At 42.6% G+C, this 19,432-nt stretch overlaps 1 protein-coding gene across 1 annotated transcript; it reads right to left on the reverse strand.

Annotated features, from left to right (window-relative positions):
- Positions 1–4,062: 4,062 nt before the first annotated feature.
- On the reverse strand, positions 4,063–19,403 carry slc35d3 (solute carrier family 35 member D3). The gene is made up of 2 exons (XM_073056293.1): positions 5,617–19,403; positions 4,063–5,065 (listed from the first exon to the last, which is right to left on the reverse strand). Exons 1-2 carry the CDS (start codon positions 6,050–6,052, stop codon positions 4,338–4,340), a joined length of 1,164 nt encoding a protein of 387 aa, XP_072912394.1. The 5' UTR covers positions 6,053–19,403; the 3' UTR covers positions 4,063–4,337.
- Positions 19,404–19,432: the final 29 nt, after the last annotated feature.

Here is a 19,432-nt window from a genome sequence, read left to right on the forward strand (position 1 = left end):
GATATCCCAGACCCTGACACCCGGGAGGCAACATACCATCTGGGAATCTCGTTCACACCCACAGTATCTCCTGTCCATTCCCCTATCACCACAGCGTTCCTCTTCTCCCCTCTTCCATTCTGAGACACAGAAGCAGACTCAGTGCCAGAGACCCGACCACTGTGACCTTCCTCTGTTAGGTCATCCCCCCCTCCAACTCCTTAACACAGGTTGTTTGAAGCTGCCGCTGGATGCACATCTCACAGTTGTAGTCATCAGGGACACTGGAGGTCTCCCTGCCTTCCCACATCCCACAAGAGAAGCATTCAACTATCCTGCCTGGCATCTCTTATGTCCTAGCTGAGCATATGTAAAGGGAAGGCAAAAACCTTGAGCTTTCCCTTTCTCCGACTGAATCTTCTCTTCTCAGAAGCCTCAAAGAGCTAAAGCCTCCAGATTACCACTCTGACTCTGTCCACTCAGATGATAGCCGTTGCACTTCCCCTGCCTTTCATTTGCTCTTGCTAATCGATTCCCAAACGCTGGTGAAAGCTCTTTTTTGCTGTAGCAACCCGCTGCTACCTTTTGTACCTGGGCAGTGCACCTGATTGAAGTCCCCTACTCTCAAAACTTCCAATGTCCAGATTGGCTGCTGGTCAAAGCTCTTTTTCCTCAATAAATTCCAACAGATTTGTAAGGCAAAATTTACCCTTAAGGAAAACATACTGACTTTGCCCAATTTTATCACATGCATCAAATACACCAATACCTCATCCTTAATAAAGAACTCTATCATCTTACAAGACACTTAATTCAGGCTAACACACCTGTAATTTGCTGTCTTTTGCCTCCTTCCCTTCTTTAAGAGTAAAGTGACATTTTTGATTTTCCATTTGTCTAGAACAATTCCAGAATCTGATGATTCTTCAATGATCAATATTAATTCCTCCACAATCCCTTTGGCTACCTCTTTCAGAATCCTGGGATGTAGTTAATTTGGTCCAGGTGACTTGTCTATCTTCAGACAATTCAGTATCCCAAGTGCTGTCTCCTTTGTAATAGCAACTACACTCACTTCTGCACCCTGCCACTCTCAAATTTCTGGCATGTTGCTGCTGTCTTCTACAGTAAAGACTAATTCAAAATACTTAGAGTGTATCCACTATTTCTTTGTCCCCCATTACTCTCTCTCTAGCATCAAATATCCACTCTTGACTTTCTTTTACTCTTCATATATTTGAAAAAGCTTTTGATATCCTCTTTTCTGTTATTGGCTAGCTTACCTTCACAATTCATCATTTCTCTCCTTATTGTTCTTTAGTTGACTTCTGTAGGTTTTAAAAATACTTTCTAATCCTCTAACTTCACAACAATTTTTGCAAAATTTAATGCCCTCCTTTTTGTTTTTATGCTGCCTTTGATTTCCCTTGTCAGCCACGATTGCTTCATTCTCCTGTTAGAATGCTTTTTCTTCTTTGGGATGAACTTCAAGGCCATGAACAATGCCTTCCTTGTAAAGTCAATATGCTGCAACATCACTGTTCTCTTCCCTGAACTCATTGGATGTTGTCTATTTGGACTTTAGTAAGGCCTTCAGCAAGATCCTGAATGGCAGGCAGGTCTGGAAGGTTTGGTCTCATTGAATCTATGGAGAGCTAGTTAGGTGGAATCAAAATTGGCTTAGAGGAAGGAAGCAGAGGCTAGTGATTAAAGGTTATTCTCAGAATGGAGGTGCGAGACTAGTAGTGTGCCACAGGGGTTGGTATTGGGACCCCGTTATTCATTATTTATATAAAGGATTTGGAAATGAATACACAATGATTGATCAAGGAATTTTCAGATGATAGGAAATTAGGAGGCGTTATTGATAGTAAAGAAGGTTATGGGAGATTACAACGAGACTTTGATCAGTTAGGAAAATGAGGATGTGGCCTTCCTTGAGCTGTTGTTTTAAAAAGACCTAGAATCTTTCCATGGGGTATTTATTGACAATGTTCTGCTAGACATTGAATAGGAGGCACAAGAATTATGTGGTTGGGCTTGAAACCTCCAAAGGAGTATTTAAATTTGATGGTACCAGAACTTCTGACAGGAACTATACCATGTTTCCACAGAAATATAGAGTATCTTCATCAGGAATGAACAATGGTTATATACAAATTATGTGCATTGGTGAGGTAGAACATAGAACCATAGAAAACCTACAGCACAATACAGGCCCTTCGGCCCACAACGCTGTACCAAACATGTCCTTGCCATAGAAATTACCTAGGGTTACCCATAGCCCTCTAGTTTTCTAAGCTTCATGTACCTATCCAGGAGTTTCTTAAAAGACCCTATCGTATCTGCCTCCACCACTGTTGCCGGCAGCCCATTCCATGCACTCACCACTCTCTGCGTAAAAGACTTACTCCTGACATCTTCTCTGTACCTATGTCAATGAATTTGCAGCTTCACTGACTGTGAAATGCTATGGCCACCGTAGGCAATTAATGACCAAAATATTTCATATGTAAAGCATGATTCAAGAGAAACCAACAAACAAAGCAAAAGTGTGCTTTAAAAAAAATTATTTCACTGTTATACAGTGAGGACCAAAAGATTTGGTCTCGTTAATGCATTAAAAAAATGTAACCCGGCACCTACAACGACTTTTTCCCCCCTATAGCAGATATAAAAAATGCAACTGCAATAAATACAAAAATAAAGGGAAAACAGCATACCTAAAGCAACTTAATGGCAAAGTTTAACAGGACCATCTAAACTCTGTACAATTCGTATTCAATAATGAATCACCAGAGATAGTTTGTCTTACAAAATTGCAAAGTGTTTAAAAAGTTTATATAATTATAAATAACTTTGAAATTAATAGTGCATTTTCCAATCAAAATATGTTTTGTATTCAGAACTATTTTATGTATAATATTCTTTACAGATTCACCTCAGTCACATACATCTCCATCTCTGCATACTTAATCATCCACCCACACTTTCGTTTGCCCATTTTCTCTCCACGTGAACAGAAACCCTCATTAATTCACCTGTACGTGCAAACATATAGTGCAGACAAAAAACTAAAATGTCTTCAATTTTATCTTTGTTTCACATAATTACTAAACCGATGCCCTTCCGTGAGCACCCCCAACTTCACACAAAAATATAAGTTTAGCACACAGAATGCTGGAGGACCTCAGTGGGTCGGGCAGCATCTACGGAAAGGAAAAGAATCGGCGTTTAGGGGCGAGACCCTTCATTTGGATTGGAAAGGACATTCTTCCCCCTTCCTTTCCAGTCCTGATGAAGGGTCTCAGCCCGGAACGTCGACTCTTTATTCTTCTCCATAGATGCAGCCTGACCTGAATTCCTCCAGCATCCCGTGTGTGTCACTTTGGATTTCCAGCATCTGCAGAAGCCCTTGTGTTTGTGAAAACTACACGAGTTGGTTCGGCCGATGAGGTAACTTGACACAACAGCTGCCAGTTGATCGGCGAGACAGGACGAGACGAGAAAGGCGTCGGCATTTCCGAATACTTCTCAACCCTGGTGGTTTCGGGAGGAATAGAAGCTCCTGAAGGAGCTGCATTACAGAAGTAAAATCTGTTTTCTTCTTTATAGTGTCATATCTTAAACTTTGTCATTGTCACTTAACAATCGGAACACAAGATTGGAGGGGGTTCTCCATCTAACAATTACAATTAGAAATAGAAACTGAAGATGAACACGTCTAAAAATATTTTTTGTCTCCGGATAAATTTTCAATTTGATGAGATTGTGAGGAGAATGTGGAAGAAATTTCATTAAGAAGTTCCGCTGACATTGTGTAGCCACTACTTAATATCAAAATTAGATGTTTAATTTGCCGGATTGCAAATATTCACGTGCATTATTCGATTTACATTCACTCCTGCCCATCCCACGGTGCTATTCAGTGGGTGTCGGTGATCTGTTTCATAAATCTCTGCTGTGTAAACGGTAGACCTACTGTCGCTGAACGCCGGGGCAGGGGTGGGGTGGGGGGGGGGGGTATTTTTTCACTTGCTTGGGGAAATGTGGAGAGAAAGAGAAGTGGGGGGGGGGGGAGGAGTGGCGAGTTTCCCCATAGTCGGGCTGGGATCTTGCCCGTACAGAGCAGACTGGCGTGTAAATACAGTATCCGCATAATCATAACAATAATTCTTCCGAGTGTAATTGAGATTTACGTCTGGTTTTCGCCTCGCATCTGAGAAATAATAGCGCAGGATGCTGGTAATCTGTTCCACGCTGCTCTGTCAGTTGGTAAGGCGGGAGTAACGCCGGGACCCCGAATAATAGATACCACTGGTCCTTCACAAAGCAACGAAGAGTGAGGTTTCGATGATTTACTGAGCTGCGGGGTCTTTCCCGGAAACCGTTAACCGTCTTAATAATCTCCACACACCGACGTAGTTTTCTGTCAGTGCATTGTTGTGGGGCGCCTGCGGTTCTATGGGCCCGATTCCACTCCCCTCAGACTCGGCGCTGGGAACTTCCTGCAGTTCAAGCGCTTGGGGAGCAACGCTGGGAGATTCAGTCTGTCCTTCCTCCTCCTCTTTGGTCAGTTCTTCCAGGTCATCGTACTTGGCCTGCTGCCTCGTGTCGAAATATTTGACCACGCAGTAGGTGACCGAGCCCACCGTGTTCACCACCACGCCGGCGATGAACAGGGAGGTTGGCACCACGTCTTTGAAAGCCAGCATACCCACCGTGATGGTGGCCACACTTTTGACCACGCCCACAAAGCTGGTGGTGACCGCCGAGTTGATGTATGTGCAGTGCAGGGTGGTGAAGTTCATGAGGCAGCCGATCAGGATGCAGGAGACGAAGGTGCAGCAGACTGCGGGGTCCAGCCAGCCCGGGTACGACCAGACATTGACCACATCCAGGCTGGCGAGGCTGCAGATCAGCAGTATTGGCGAGGCGGTGACGGCGATGGTATACTGGGCAGTCAGCGGGCCGTAGGAATGCTCGCTGCCCTTCTTTTGAATCACCACCAGATAAGCGGCGTGTACCAGCACTGCGAATACCCCGGTCACGTAGCCGATTGGCTCCCCGGAAAGATCACCAGCCCCTGGGGGAAAGCACAGGCCTGTGAGAAACATGCCGAATAACTTGTACCAGCTGCACTTTAGTACACCGGTACCTGGTTACCAAACAAACAGAGCGAGAAGCTAGGGGTTTAGTAATAAAACACAAAGAAATACTATTCAGCTAATTACTTTATTAACTGACGCCGTTAATCAACTATTTGACAATGACTGTGTGGAGAGTAAAGATTTATAAAACATTAAAAAGATTTATAGACATTATATATATCTTACAGACATGTCATGCAGATTCCTTTCAGTTTTAGTCGATTTTAGATTGGATGTCAGTGCTATTTGGGTTATTCAACCAGATTGATCCCTGTGAATTTTTACATCCTTTCCGTTGTGTTCGTGCAATGCAAGAACAAAGTTCCGGGACATCTCGCCATTGTCAATTAACCTTCATTATATTTTTCGCGCATTGCCCGTGAATAAACTAACGGCAACTGGAGTCCTCTGCATTTGCATGGGGAATTACAAATCGGCGAGATAGGAGAGTCTCGGACCTTGGGGACAGATCGCCGGTAATACTGACCTGCCAGCGCGGCTCCGCAGGTGGTGAGCAGCACCGCTACACCGACACCGATCGAGGGGGTGCCGTTCTTGAGCAGGAAAACTCCTATGATTAAGGTAACGAGAGGTAGACAGCGCTTGAAAACAACGTACATGGGAAGACTGAGGCCTCGGAGCGACCACAGAGTCAAACAGGACTGCAGAGTGGACAGCAGCGTGACGCTGGCGAAGACCTTGGCCAGACTGAAACTATAAGGCGGAACGTCTATTTTACTCAGCCTCCTCAGGATCTCGAGTGTCAGAGCGGCGGTGCTGCTCGTCAGAAACTGCACCAGCGTCAAAAAGATGAAATTGTGCCGAGAAATAAGAATCTTCAGCAGAATGTTCAAGGATCCTGAGAACACTCCGTGGGCAACAGCCACCGAGATACCGAGCGTCCTGCCCTTGCAGAGGTGCATGGTGCTTCAGATGTGAAACCAATGGGTCTAGCCTTTGGGTACCAACTGCCACAGACACTCCGGCTGAAGCACCGCCCACCCTACGGTTCCATTCATTTAACTAAAGGCGGAGGCGGGAGCATTTACAGGACCGGGGCTGAAACTGATCAACTGAACACTTTATTAATGACCACCATTCAAAATGCTGCAAAGTCAAATGTGAATGATCCCGGGGGTTGACGCATGGAAACCAGTCACAAATGCAGCTTCCCATTTACTTAATTAAGTGAGTGTTTTTATTTTACATTTCTTTTCGCCACTGCACGATTAATGGTGAGTCACTGCTCGGGGAGGGGGGGGGGGCCGTCAGTCAAGTTGGAGACGTGAAACTGCAGATGCTATAAATCTGGAGCAATATGTGCAGAATGCTGGAAAAACTCAGAAAGTCAGCTGGCTTCTATGGAGGGTAATGAACGGTCGATGTTTCGGGCCGAGACCCTTCACCGGTCTTGTGTGTGCTCTGCCAGTTGATTAATGCCGAATTCAATCACCACTCTCAAAAGCCTGAACCTTTAACATTTACGCGAACTGTTCGACGTTTAGACGAAAATAAAACACGTCTTCGTCAGGTGCTGAAAATAATCTGCCCTCTTGAAAGTATGTTATCTCCTTTAGCTGAGTACATTTTCTTTCCGTGATCAAAACACTAAACGGGGCTGTTAGTCAAAGATCTGAGTCGTGTTGTCTTTTATTGCTGATTACAGGCACCGACTGGGAGGCGCGCTAGAAACTGATTCTATAAGAAATTGGACGTGGTTGTAGTATCCCTTCGTACCTACAGCTCTGCCATTTTTACAAAACGTCGATGTAGTGCAAAGGGCTGTAACTGCTAAACTTCCTTCCGAAGATGTACTTTTATGCTTCATCAACGTAGCGTTACTAACAGATAAGGAATCGTCAATATGCCAGAGAAATGCGTCCAACACAATATCCGACTTCAAACCAGACGACGGAAAGTGAATGAAATCTGTGACATGAATCAATGTTTTTGCACTCGATTGAAATCCGGAAATTCCATGATTAGAAACGAGTACTTCCTTACTCGTTATATGTTCTAGAGGTTACAATCACCGTCCTTTTAATCGATAAACTATTTTGACACATTTGCTAACCTGTTGTCGCAGCTTGTGGATCAACAGATGAAAATGAAGATCTGAACTTCATAATCTGCTCTCTTCAGATTTCTGTGTTGCTTTCTGACGCGCGCATAATTATACTGGACTACATTATCCTGGGTAGGATATCTCGGTCGGTATGGACCAGCTGGGTAGAAATCCGTATAGAACGCGTTTTTGAGCTACGCCATACATTGCCTCCGCTTCGCTTTTATTTCTCAGAATCATCTCGAAGGCCATTTGACTCGGATTGCCCGCGCAGATTCTTCAGCAGAGCCAGCAAATTAATAGCACGCCGCCTTTTCCCATTGCTGTAGGTTCCCGTATCAAACCACTATCATCTCTTCTGACTCTGCTTCAATTACCTGGGAAATTTCCTAACTTAACCTTAATATTCCTTTGGTAACAATGGCGGGCTGTCCATTTGCTGACATTGAACTTCTCAGAGGCAGCGGTGAAATCCAACTGTTACGCGTACTCATCAGCTCCTGGAGGAGAGTTCACGAAAACCCCAGGCCTTTCCCCAGAGCCACATCACCTATTGTCTCTCTACGGCCCTCCAGCACCGCTACAGGCAGGAGACCGAGCTTTACCGTTTGTTCTCGGATTTTAAACCCGTACCTCCAGACCTAGCAACCGTTTGTTAACGGTACATATTTCTTGCATGGAACTTAATTTATCCTCTATCAAACCTTTTCTTAATCTTCTTTGCTCCAACGTGAACAGCCGCAGCTTCCCCATTTTGCTGACCATTCTAGTAAATCTGTTCCTCCTGCTTTCTAGCACTCACTTGCTTTTGGAAGCGTCTAAACCAGAAATGAAAGCAAAATCGCATTTGCCATTTAATCAGACTTTAATAAAATTCAGTATCACTCATTTTGTAGTCTGTGCCTTTATTTCTGAAACCCAAAGCCCTACTTACCACTATCTCAACATCACCTGCCTCTTCTGTATACACACAGATACATGTACTTTAAAACTCAATGAGGGGTCTCTAAGTCGCTTTCCTTAGATGCTGCCTGGCCTGCTGAGTTCTTCCAGCACTTTGTATGAATTCATCTATATTCCCTCTCATTCTTTATGCCAAATTGTTTCACTTTTGCTGTCTACCTACTGGTACTGTCAGTCTGTGCCATTTTACAGTAATCCAAGGAAGCATTTCTATTGACTTTTATTTCTTGACACGCTGCACGACGTCAAAGGCAGGATGAAAGCTAAATATAATTTTAGACTGGATTGCAAACTCCACTAGGCAACTTAAACAGGAACGAGGCAGACTTTTGGTCAAGTGTTTCACAACTAAAGCTTTTATGTACTCTGTGAATATTAAATCAAAAGAAATGTACTAGGGATTCTGGAAATCTGAAGGAAAAATAGAAAAACAGCACACAAAATGCCAGAAGAACTTAAGAGGTCAGGCAGCATTTATGGAAATAAAAATAGCCAGTTGACGTTTCGGGACGAAACCCTTCTTCAGAACTGGAAAGGAAGGTGAAGGGTGGGGGAGGGAGAACGATAAGCTAAAAGTTGATAGCTGAAGTCAGGTGGGTGGGGAAGAGCGTCTGAAGTAAAAAGCTAGGAGGCCATGGGTGGGAAAGGTAAAGGGATGGAGAAGAAGGAATCCAATAGGAGAGGGTAGTGGACCATGGGGTAAAGGGAAGGAGGAACGCACCAGCAGGAGGTGATAGGCAGGTGAGGAGTAGAGACTAAAGGCCAGAGTGGGGAATTAAAGAAAAGGCAAGGGGGCAGGAGTCAATTACCAGAAGCTGCAGAAATTAATGTTCATGGCATCAGATTGGAAGCTACCCAAACAGAATATAAGGTGTTGCTCCTTCAGCCTGATTGTGGCCTCATTGTGGCAGAAGAGGAGGCCATGAACTGACATATCAGAATGGGAATGGAGATAGGAATTAAAATGGTTGGCAACAGGGAAATCCTGCTTATTGTGCTTGGAGCAGAGGTGCTCAACAAAGTGCTCCACCAATTTACATTGGGTTTCATCAATGTAGAGGAGCACTGAATACAATAGACAACCCAACAGATTCATAGGTGAACTGCTGTCTCCAGCGAAAGGACTGTTTGGGGCCCTGAGCTGAGATGAGGGAAGAGGTGAATAAGCAGGTATAACACTTCTGCCACTTGCAGGGGTAAGTGCCAAGAGGAGATTAGTGGGGGGAGACAATTGGGCAAGAGAATCAAGGACAGAATGATTCCTGTGGAAAACGGGAGGTGGGGGGGAGGTAAAGGTATGGTTGGTGGCACTGTCCCATTGAAGATATAAGTTGTGGATAACGGTGTGTTGGGTGTGGAGGCTAATGGGATGGCAAGTGAGGACAAGAGGAACTCTATCCCTGTTAAGGGGGTAGGAAGATGGTGTGAGTGCAGACGAGGGCAGAATCAATGGTGGAGAAAGGGAAACCCCAGCCTTTGAAGAAGGAGGACACCTCTGATGTCCTGCAAAGGAAACATAGAAAACCTACGGCACAAATCAGGCCCTTTGGCCCACAAAGCAGTGCCGAACATTTCTTTACCTAGGGTTACTCAAAGCCCTCTATTTTTCTGAGCTCCATGTACCTGTCCAGGAGTCTCTTAAAAGACTCTATCATATCTGACTCCACCACCGTTGCTGGCAGCCCATTCCACACACTCACCACTCTCTATGTTAAAAAAACTTACCCCTGACATCTCCTCTGTACCTACTTCCAAGCACCTTAAAACTGTGTCCTCTTGTGGCAACCATTTCAGCCCTGGGAAAAAGCCTCTGACTATCCACACGATCAATGCCTCTCATCATCTTATACACCTCTATCAGGTCACCTCTCATCCTCTGTCACTCCAAGGGGAAAAGGCCAAGTCCACTCACTCTATTCTCAGAAGGCATGCTCCCCTATCCAGGCAGCATCCTTGTAAATCTCCTCTGCACCCTTTCTATAGTTTCCACATCCTTCCTGTAGTGAGGTGACCAGAACTGAGCACAGTACTTCAAGTGGGGTCTGACCAGGGTCCTATAAAGCGGCAACATTACCTCTCAGCTCCTAAACTCAATCCCACACTTGATTAAAGCCAATGCATCGTATGCTTTCTTAACCACAGAGTCAACCTGTGCCAGCAGCCTTGAGTGTCCTCTGTACTCAGACCCCTAGATCCCTCTGATCCTCCACACTGCCAAGAGTCTTACCATTAATACTATATTCTGCCATCATATTTGACCAACCAAAATGAACCACCTCAAACTTATCTGGGTTGAACTCCAACTGCCACTTCTCAGCCCAATTTTGCATCCTATCAATGTCCCGCTGTAACCTCTGACAGCCCTCTACACTATCCACAACACCCCAATCTTTTTGTCATCAGTAAATTTACTAACCCATCCCTCCACTTCTTCATCCAGGTCATTTATAAAAATCTTGAAGAGAATGGGTCCCATAACAGATCCCTGAGACACTCCACTGGTGACCGACTTCCATGCAGAGTATGACCTGTCTACAACCACTCTTTGCCTTCTGTGGGCAAGCCAATTCTGGATCCACAAAGCAATGTGCCTTTGGATCTCATGCCTCCTTACTTTCTCAATAAGCCTTGCATGGGGTACCTTGTCAGATGCCTCATCTTGGGAACAGATGAGGCAGAGATGAAGGAACTCAGAAAAGGGAATGGTATTTTTACAAGATAGAGAGTGGGAAGAGGTATGGTCGCTTTGGACTTCCAGCATCTGCAGAATCTCCTGTTTACAAAAATAGAAGATGCTGGAATTACTCGCGTTACATCAGTCAAGAAACAGAATTTATTTCATCAATGATCTTCCATTGGAACCTTTTTAATGAAAGGTCATCAAACTGAGACATTAACTTCCCTGTTCCACAGCTGCTGCCTGATCTGTTGAAAATTTCCAGCATTTTCTCCTTGTGGTTTCTTTAGCTGCCTGACTCTCAAACTGGTTTCTACAATATTAATATCATTTTGGTCCATGTCTACCTCAAGGCATTCTCTTCAGGTTATATTGGCATGCAATACATAGAAAGCAAAAACTAAAACAAAAAAAAGCTTTTAAGTAACATTTTAAAGCATTATCTTTAAGCGATGTGAGACAAAGAAGGATATCCATATTTTGGTTATGGTGACAAGGGGGTGGGGGTGAATGGCTGTTGGAATTTAATCTTGACAAATAAGAGAAGATGGTTTGTGGCTACCACTGAGGCTAGGACATACATTGTGAATGGAACAAAAGGACCTGGAGTTCAAGTTCATAGATTTTTAAAGGTGGCAACAAATGTTGATAACATGGCTTGAAAAGCATGTTACCTTAGTCGATGATGCTGTCATCTACCTGTGGAACTGAGCCAACTCCCATTTGGATAAGCAGGGCAGCACTGTGAGGATCATGATTTTGATTTCTCAAGAGCCTTCAATACCATGCAGCCCTCATTGCTGAGGGAAAAGCTTCATTCAATGCAAGTGGGCACTTCCATTGCATCCTGGATAATGGACTGACTGGCAGACCACAGATTGTGCAGCTTCAGAGTTGTGTCAGACATGGCTATAAGCAGCACTGGGGCCATACAGTGGACTGCATTGGATACCTTCCTGTTTACCCTGTATATCTCAGATTTTAGATACAACACTGAGTCATGACATCTGCAAATATAAAGGAAGGATGGGAAGATGAATACAGGGCCCTGGTGGAGGACTGTCAAATTGTGCAAACTTAATCATCTGCAGCTCAACATCAGTAAGACAAAGGAGATGGTGAAGAAGACTAAGCCTGCACTGCTCCCTGTTAGTATTGATGGGGAGGACATGGATGTGGTGAGGTGCTACAAGTGAGGGGTACATCTGGATGACAGACTTGAGTGGAGCACCAACACAGAGGCTGTATACAAGAAAGGTCCAAAGTCACCTCTACTTCCTGAGGAGACTGAGGTCCTTTGGAGTTTGCAGGCCTCTCCTTCACATGTTCTACCAGTCTGCTGTCGCCAATACAGTCTTCTATGTGGTGATGTGCTGGGGCAATAGCATCAACATGGGTGATGCCAGCAGGCTCAATAAATTGATTAGAAGGCTGTCTCTGTTATAGGAGTCAAACTGAACACATTGGAGGCTGTGGTAGAACAAATGACCCTATGGAAAATCCTGGTAATTCTGGAAAATGTTTCTCACCTTCTGCATGTCACCTTGGCTGAACAGAGGAGCACTTTTAGTAATAGACTAAGACAACTGTTTCTTACCCTCAGCCATTAGACTCTATAATAAGTCAACCTATAGCCAGGGAAGTGAAGGCCTCCTCCAGTTAGAATGTTAGAGGTACTTACTTTTTCTTGTTTCTTACTTCTCTTTTAATATTTGTATATCTGTGTGCTTGTAATGCTACTGTGACACTGTAATTTCCTTTGGGATCGATGAAGTACCTATCTATCTTCTGTTAGTCAGGACACTGAATACAGAGGTATGGAGATTAAGTTCTAAATTTTAAAAACCTTGGTCATATCTCAGATGGAGCACTGCATGCTGTTCTGGTCATTAAGGCATTGGAAGGATGTGATCATATGGAGAGGGTGCAATGAAGATTCACCATGTTGTTACTTGGAATTAGACTGGAGAAGCTCAGTCCGTTCTCCCTGGAGCAGAGGACATTAAGAGAAGATATGATTGAAGTAAATAAAATTGTTTAGTGTATAGACAGGGTATATTGCAAGGCAGTTCATATTAGAGATAAATAAAACTACAGACCATAGGTTTAGATAAGGGGGAAGAGATTTAGAAGAGATCTGAGGGGGAGTTTCTTCACCTGTAGGATGTTAAGTACCTGGAATGTACTGCCTGTAAGAGTGGTTGAAGCTGGGTTGCTGACAACAGTTAAGACCACAAGATATAGGAGCAGAATTAAGCCACTTGGCCCAGTGAGTCTACACCACCATTTCATCATGGCAAATCCAATTTTCCTCTCAGCCTCAACCTCCTGCCTTCTCCCTCTATCCCTTCATGCCCTGACCAATCAAGAGTCTATCAACCTCTGCCTTAAATATATACATAAAGACTTGTCCTCCACAGTTGTCTGTGGCAAAGAATTCCACAGATTCACCACTCTCTGACTAAAGAAATTCATCCTCATCTCCATTCTAAAAGGACGCCATTTTATTCTGAAGCTGTGCCCTCTGGTCTTAGACTCTCCCACCTTAGGAAACATCCTCTTCACATCCACTCTATCCAGGCATTCCACAATTCGATAGGTTTCAATGAGGTCACCGTTTATTCATTTCTTGATCCTTCCAGAAATGCAGACTGATTCGATTTATTCTCCTGTGTAGGCATCACTGAAATTAAAATATAGATTTGGTATTTTGGTGATCCACAGTAACAGATTCACAGTCCTAACCAGAATCCTCTTCCCAAAAGTCTAAAATAAAACTCAAGATACAAGATACTCAAGCTCAAGATACAAGTTGACCTGTCTAAACGGAGCACAGATCATAGTATCTGTACTTCACGCAGAGAGTGGTCTCAATGAACTGTAACAAATTTCCCTGATAATCACTGTTGAGTGGCCATAACATTGTTAATAGTTAACTTTTATAGCACTTCTTTGACAGCTGATTATAAACATCTTTTCTGATTCTAGGCAAATAGGACACTAATCGGAGTAAAATGGTGGCTAGCTGCAGGTAGCAAGAATAGAACAGTTCAGATGTATATTCAGCTGTTACAAGACCTGGCTAACACTATTGAAACAAAAGGAAGTGGATTTAAATCAAAGAATATGTCCAGGATTAATCACAAAATTGTACGTTAACAGCACAGGTCTTGCAAACACTGCTCTTTTGAGGTCTATCCACAGATTTTCAATGATGTTTACATCGGGGGACTGTGAGAGCTATGGCAAAACCTTCAGCTTGCATCTCTTGAGGTAGTCCATTGTGGATTTTGAGGTGTGTTTAGGATCATTATCCTGTTGTAGAAGCCATCTTCTTTTCATCTTCAGCTTTTTTATATACGGTGTGATGTTTGCTTCCAGAATTTGCTGGTATTTAATTGAATTCATTCTTCCCTCTACCAGTGAAATGTTCCCCGTGCCACTGGCTGCAACACAAGCCCAAACCATGATTGATTGACCCCCATGCTTAACAGTTGGAGAGGTGTTCTTTTCATGAAATTCTGCACCCTTTTTTCTCCAAACATACCTTTGCGCATTGCGGCCAAAAAGTTCTATTTTAATTTCATCAGTCCACAGGACTTGTTTCCAAAATGCATCAGGCTTGTTTAGATGTTCCTTTGCAAATTTCTGATGCTGAATTTTGTGGTGAGGATGCAAGAAAGGTTTTCTTCTGATGACTCTTCCATGAAGGTCATATTTGTGCAGGTGTTACTGCACAGCAGAACAGTGCACCACCACTCCAGAGTCTGCTAAATCTTCCTGAAGGTCTTTTGCAGTCAAACGGGTTTTGATTTGCCTTTCTACCAATCCTACCAGCAGTTCTCTCGGAAAGTTTTCTTGCTCTTCCAGACCTCAACTTGACCTCCATCGTTCCTGTTAACTGACATTTCTTAATTATATTATGAACTGAGGAAATGGCTACCTGAAAACGTTTTGCTATCTTCTTATAGCCTTCTCCTGCTTTGTGGGCATCATTTATTTTAATTTTCAGAGTGCTAGGTAGCTGCTGATTGTTGGGACAAGGTTTGAGGAGTCAGGGTATTTATAAAGCTTTGAAATTTGCATCACCCCACCTTTTCTAATGACGACTATGAACAAGCCATAGCCCTAACAAGCTAATTAAGGTCTGAGGCCTTGGTAAATGTTATCTGCACCCCAAGAGCTCAAATCTCTTGGGGTGCCCAAACTTTTGCATGGTGCTTCTTTCCTTTTTTTCACTCTAAAATTGTACAAAACAAAAATAATACATTAATCTTGCTTAAAATGTGGAAAAGAATGTTTCATCTTTAACTTAATGACTTTTGGAGATCAGTTCATCTTCTACTCACTTAACTATCCATAGTAACAGAAATTTTGACTGGGGTGCCCAAACTTTTGCATGCCACTGTATGTACTTTGACAATAAATTTACTTTGAACAGTTGAAGATTTAGGCCCACAACGCTGCCCTTCACTAGTCACAATTTTCTTTCATGAGTGCTAATACTTGGACACAACAACTTGTACTCTCGGCTTTCTTATAGAAATTAAACTTGCATTGTTCAATTTTTGTCATTCTTTCTAGGTGTTTTTTCCAATAGTTCAGACACTGCTCCTCTGTTGATAAATTTAGAGATACAGCATGGAATAAGCCTCTCTAGCCCTTTGTGCCACATCAACAAGCAATCCGATTTACTCCTGATTTAACCCTAGCCCAATCACAGCACAATTTTCAATGACAAAAATAACCTACTAACCAGCATGCCTTTTGACTGTGGGAGGAAACCAGAAGATCTGGAGAACACTTACGCATTACACAGGGAGCAGGTCAGACTCCTCACAGATTATGTTGGGAACTGAACTCCAAACTCAAACACCCCAAGCTGTAATACTGTTGGGCTAACCACATCACTGTAGTGCCAACATCAAGTCGTTAGGAATACCAGATTTGACAATTTAATAATTTGACCTCCTATTTTCCACCCTCCTTAACTATGTTATCCAGCATTACAGGACAATACCTGATCACTGCCCAAGATGTCTACACTTTGGCTTCTTGTACATGTGAAAGTCACCAAGTATAAATTTATTTTGTAAGGATGTGGTGTTGTGTTGGTAGATGGCAGATGGTTTCAAAGAAAGCAACTGCATTAACTCTACCAGTAACATGTTAACAAAATATACTACTTGAAACTATTGGGACAGAATATTGACTAAGAGACAGACAGCTCAAAAGAGAAACTGAAGCATCAAACAACATTTGTTAGAATTTTAGGTAATTGGTATATGGGTAACATTCAACAAGTACTGAACCAGGTGGACTGAAAATCTGGTTGAGTGGTGCCACACAAACCACCTCTTACTCAACATCAGCAAAACCGAAGAGTTGATTATTAACTACAGAAGAAAGTAACTGGAGACCAATGAGTCAGTCCTCATCAGGAGATCAGAAATGGAGAGGATTGGTACCTTTAAATTCTTTAGGATTATTTCAGACAATCTCTCTTGGGACCATTATGTAAGTGCCATTACAAAGAAGGCACAGCAGCACCTCTACTTTCTTAGAAGTTTGCAAGGATTTGGCATGTTATATTTTCAACTTTGACAAACTTCTATAGTTGCACAATGGAGAGTATCCTGACTGGTTGCATAATGGCCTGGCATGGAAACACCAATGCCCATTAATGGAAAAGCCTACAAAAGTAGTAAATACAGCCCAGTTTATCACAGGAAAAACCCTCCCCACATTGAAAACATCTACAAGGAGTGCTGCCACAAGAAAGCAGCATCAAAAAGACCCTCGCCACCCAGGCCATGCTCTCCTCTCACTGCTGACATCAGGAAGGAGGTATAGAAGCTCTGAGTCCCACACCACCAGGTACAGAACAGTTATTGCCCTTCAACCATCAGGCTTCTAAACCCATACAGCTTCACTCACCTCAACACTGAACTATGCCACAACCTATGGACTTACTTTCAATGACTACTCAATGTTCTAAATATTATTACTTGTCATTGTACATTTTGCCTTCTTGTGTTCATTGGCTATTTGTCCATCTTTGCTTTTTGTAGTTTTTCATTGATTGAATTGTGCTTCTTTGTATCTACAGTACATGCCCACAATAAAATGAATTGAACATATACATATACATACATGAACATATACATACCTTGATAATAAAGTTACTTTGAAATTTGAACTTTGAAATTGGACGAGGACAAGTAATAAATATAAAATGTAATTTTATCTAGAACAGATTTAACAAAGCTCTGTGGATCAGTAGGTTGCTTGTAAAATTAAATAGGGCATGATCAAATATCAAAGATCAGGGTGTCCAAGAGGATTCCTTTGCAGGTTAAACTGGGATCCATTAAAATCAGGTTAAGAAAACAATAAGGGGCAATGCTTGCTTATGCTGCTGTATATTATGTCAAGAAATATTATGAGGTTGCTCTTGCCCAGAATGAAGGATATCAGATGGAAGGATATTACCAGTGTTACAAAATCTGACTGAGCTTCTGTAATGTAGTGGCCAGGTTGCTGCAATAAGGTTCAAGCTGGTTCAGTAATGCAGCATAAACTTGAGAAGTCAGATGTAGAATGACCAAAGATAATGACCACACCTCAGGGCAGTTGGAGGAATCACCAGACGCGCTGTGAAGTTCTCTGATGACTCCAAAGTGAGACTGGGTAATATAAGACATAGGAGCAGAATTCAGCACATTGAATCTGCTCCATCATTTCATCATGGCCTATTTATTATCCCTCTCAACCCTATTCTCCTGCCTTCTCCCTATAACCTTTGATGCCCTGAATAATCAATAATCTATTAATCTCTGCTTTAAATATACCCAATGACTTGGCTTCCACAGCTGTCTGTGGCAATAAATTACACAGATTCACTGCCATCTGTCTAAAGAAATACCTCTTTCATCACTGTACTAAATGGACATCCACCTATTCTGAGGGTGTGCCCTCTGGGCCTAGACTCCCACACAATAGGAAAAATCCTCTCCACTTCCACTCTATCTAGGACTTTCAATATTTAATAGATTTTAATGACAACCCCCTCATTCTTCTAAACTCCAGTTGGTACAGGCCCAGAACCATTAAACACTCCTTATATATTAACCCTTTCATTCCTGAAATGATTCTTATGAACCTCCTCTGGTCCCACTCAAATGCCAGTGCATCTTTTCTTAAATAAGGGGCCCAAAATTGCTTACAATATCCCGTGCCATTTGACGAATGCCTTATAAAGCCTCAGCTTTACATCCTTGCTTTTATATTCTAATTCTCTTCAATTGTATGCTAACATTGCATTATCTTCAACTAAACCTGTCAGTTAACCTATCAGGAATCCTGCTTAAGGACTCCCATGTCTCTTTGCACCTCTGATTTTGAAATTTTCTGTGTTTATAAAATACTCTACACCTTTAATCCTTATTCCAAAGGTCATGACCATACACTTCCCTACACTATATTAACCTCTGCCACTTATTTGCCCATTCTCCCTATCTGCCCAAGTCCTTCTGCAAATTCCCTGCTTCCTCAACACCACCTGCACCAATATGAATCCAAGATATTCCCAGATTCTTCTAAGCTGTGTGTCCTGATTACCCCTATGTTGCAAAGAAATCAGAATAGCACTATGCAGTATTTTACTTAGGCAAATTACCAGGTGTGAAAAGGAGGGACTGTAGAGTTGGTATAAAACACAGCAAATGTCTCTGTCCTATTAAACAGATCAAACTTGGTTCTATATTTGATCCAGCAATCTTAGCAGTACAAGTAAGCCGAATTAAATATTTTTTTAAAGACGGAGAACAATGCAGACGAAGATGTATAGGAAATATTTGATGTGGCTCCTAATAATAAGCCTCCTGAGTAAGGGGGAATCTTCAAAGGGACAACTAACTGACTGGATAACCAAAAGGATGAATTGTTATAAATAGACGCTGACCGAGGGATTTCATCTTAAATTGTTCATGAAAATGGCAATCTATGATTTGTAACCTTAGAATTGGATGAAATAGGCCAAATCCTAATTATGACGAGGGTATTTTTAAATTGTTTTGGAACTCTGTATCTGGGTGATTTCTTAAATTAGATGCACAGAAAGAAACAATTTGGCCTACCAAGTCTATGCCTCCTCTCGGTGCATTCCTATCAGTACACCGACCACTTCTTCCCCTATAATCTAATCTCTGATAGGCTCATCAACATCCCCAATGTTCATGCTACCTATCTAAACTGGGAAAAATTGCTGCACCCCACTTTGGAATGTGGAAGAAAATGGGAAAACTCAGAGAAACCCTGCTGTCCTAAAAGATAACACCGTGGTTCAGGATGGAAGCTGACCAGATGCAATGCAGTTTCCTGATAAAGCAAATAACTTGAGTTTTGACTGAGTACTGCGGGGTGTGGAGAATGACCAAGCCTTCCACAGCCTGAAGGACAAATCATTATTGAGCTGAAGCAGAAAGGGAAATATCTGAGACAAACTGAGAGAAGCCACTTAAAAGCAAAGTCTGCGTCAATACCTTCACCTTTGGCTAAACTAACCATTTTTAAAACTGCACCTTGGAAGTGCCTCAA

Source organism: Hemitrygon akajei, chromosome 9, assembly GCF_048418815.1.
Source record: "Hemitrygon akajei chromosome 9, sHemAka1.3, whole genome shotgun sequence".
Lineage (NCBI taxonomy): Eukaryota > Metazoa > Chordata > Chondrichthyes > Myliobatiformes > Dasyatidae > Hemitrygon > Hemitrygon akajei.

Coding starts and splice junctions, on each gene's coding strand:
- slc35d3 (XM_073056293.1), bottom strand. CDS start 6,052: ATGCACCTCTGCAAGGGCAGGACGCTCGGTATCTCGGTGGCTGTTGCC. Junction 5,066..5,616: donor CTGCGGAGCCGCGCTGGCAG/GTCAGTATTACC, acceptor GCTTTCCCCCAG/GGGCTGGTGATCTTTCCGGG.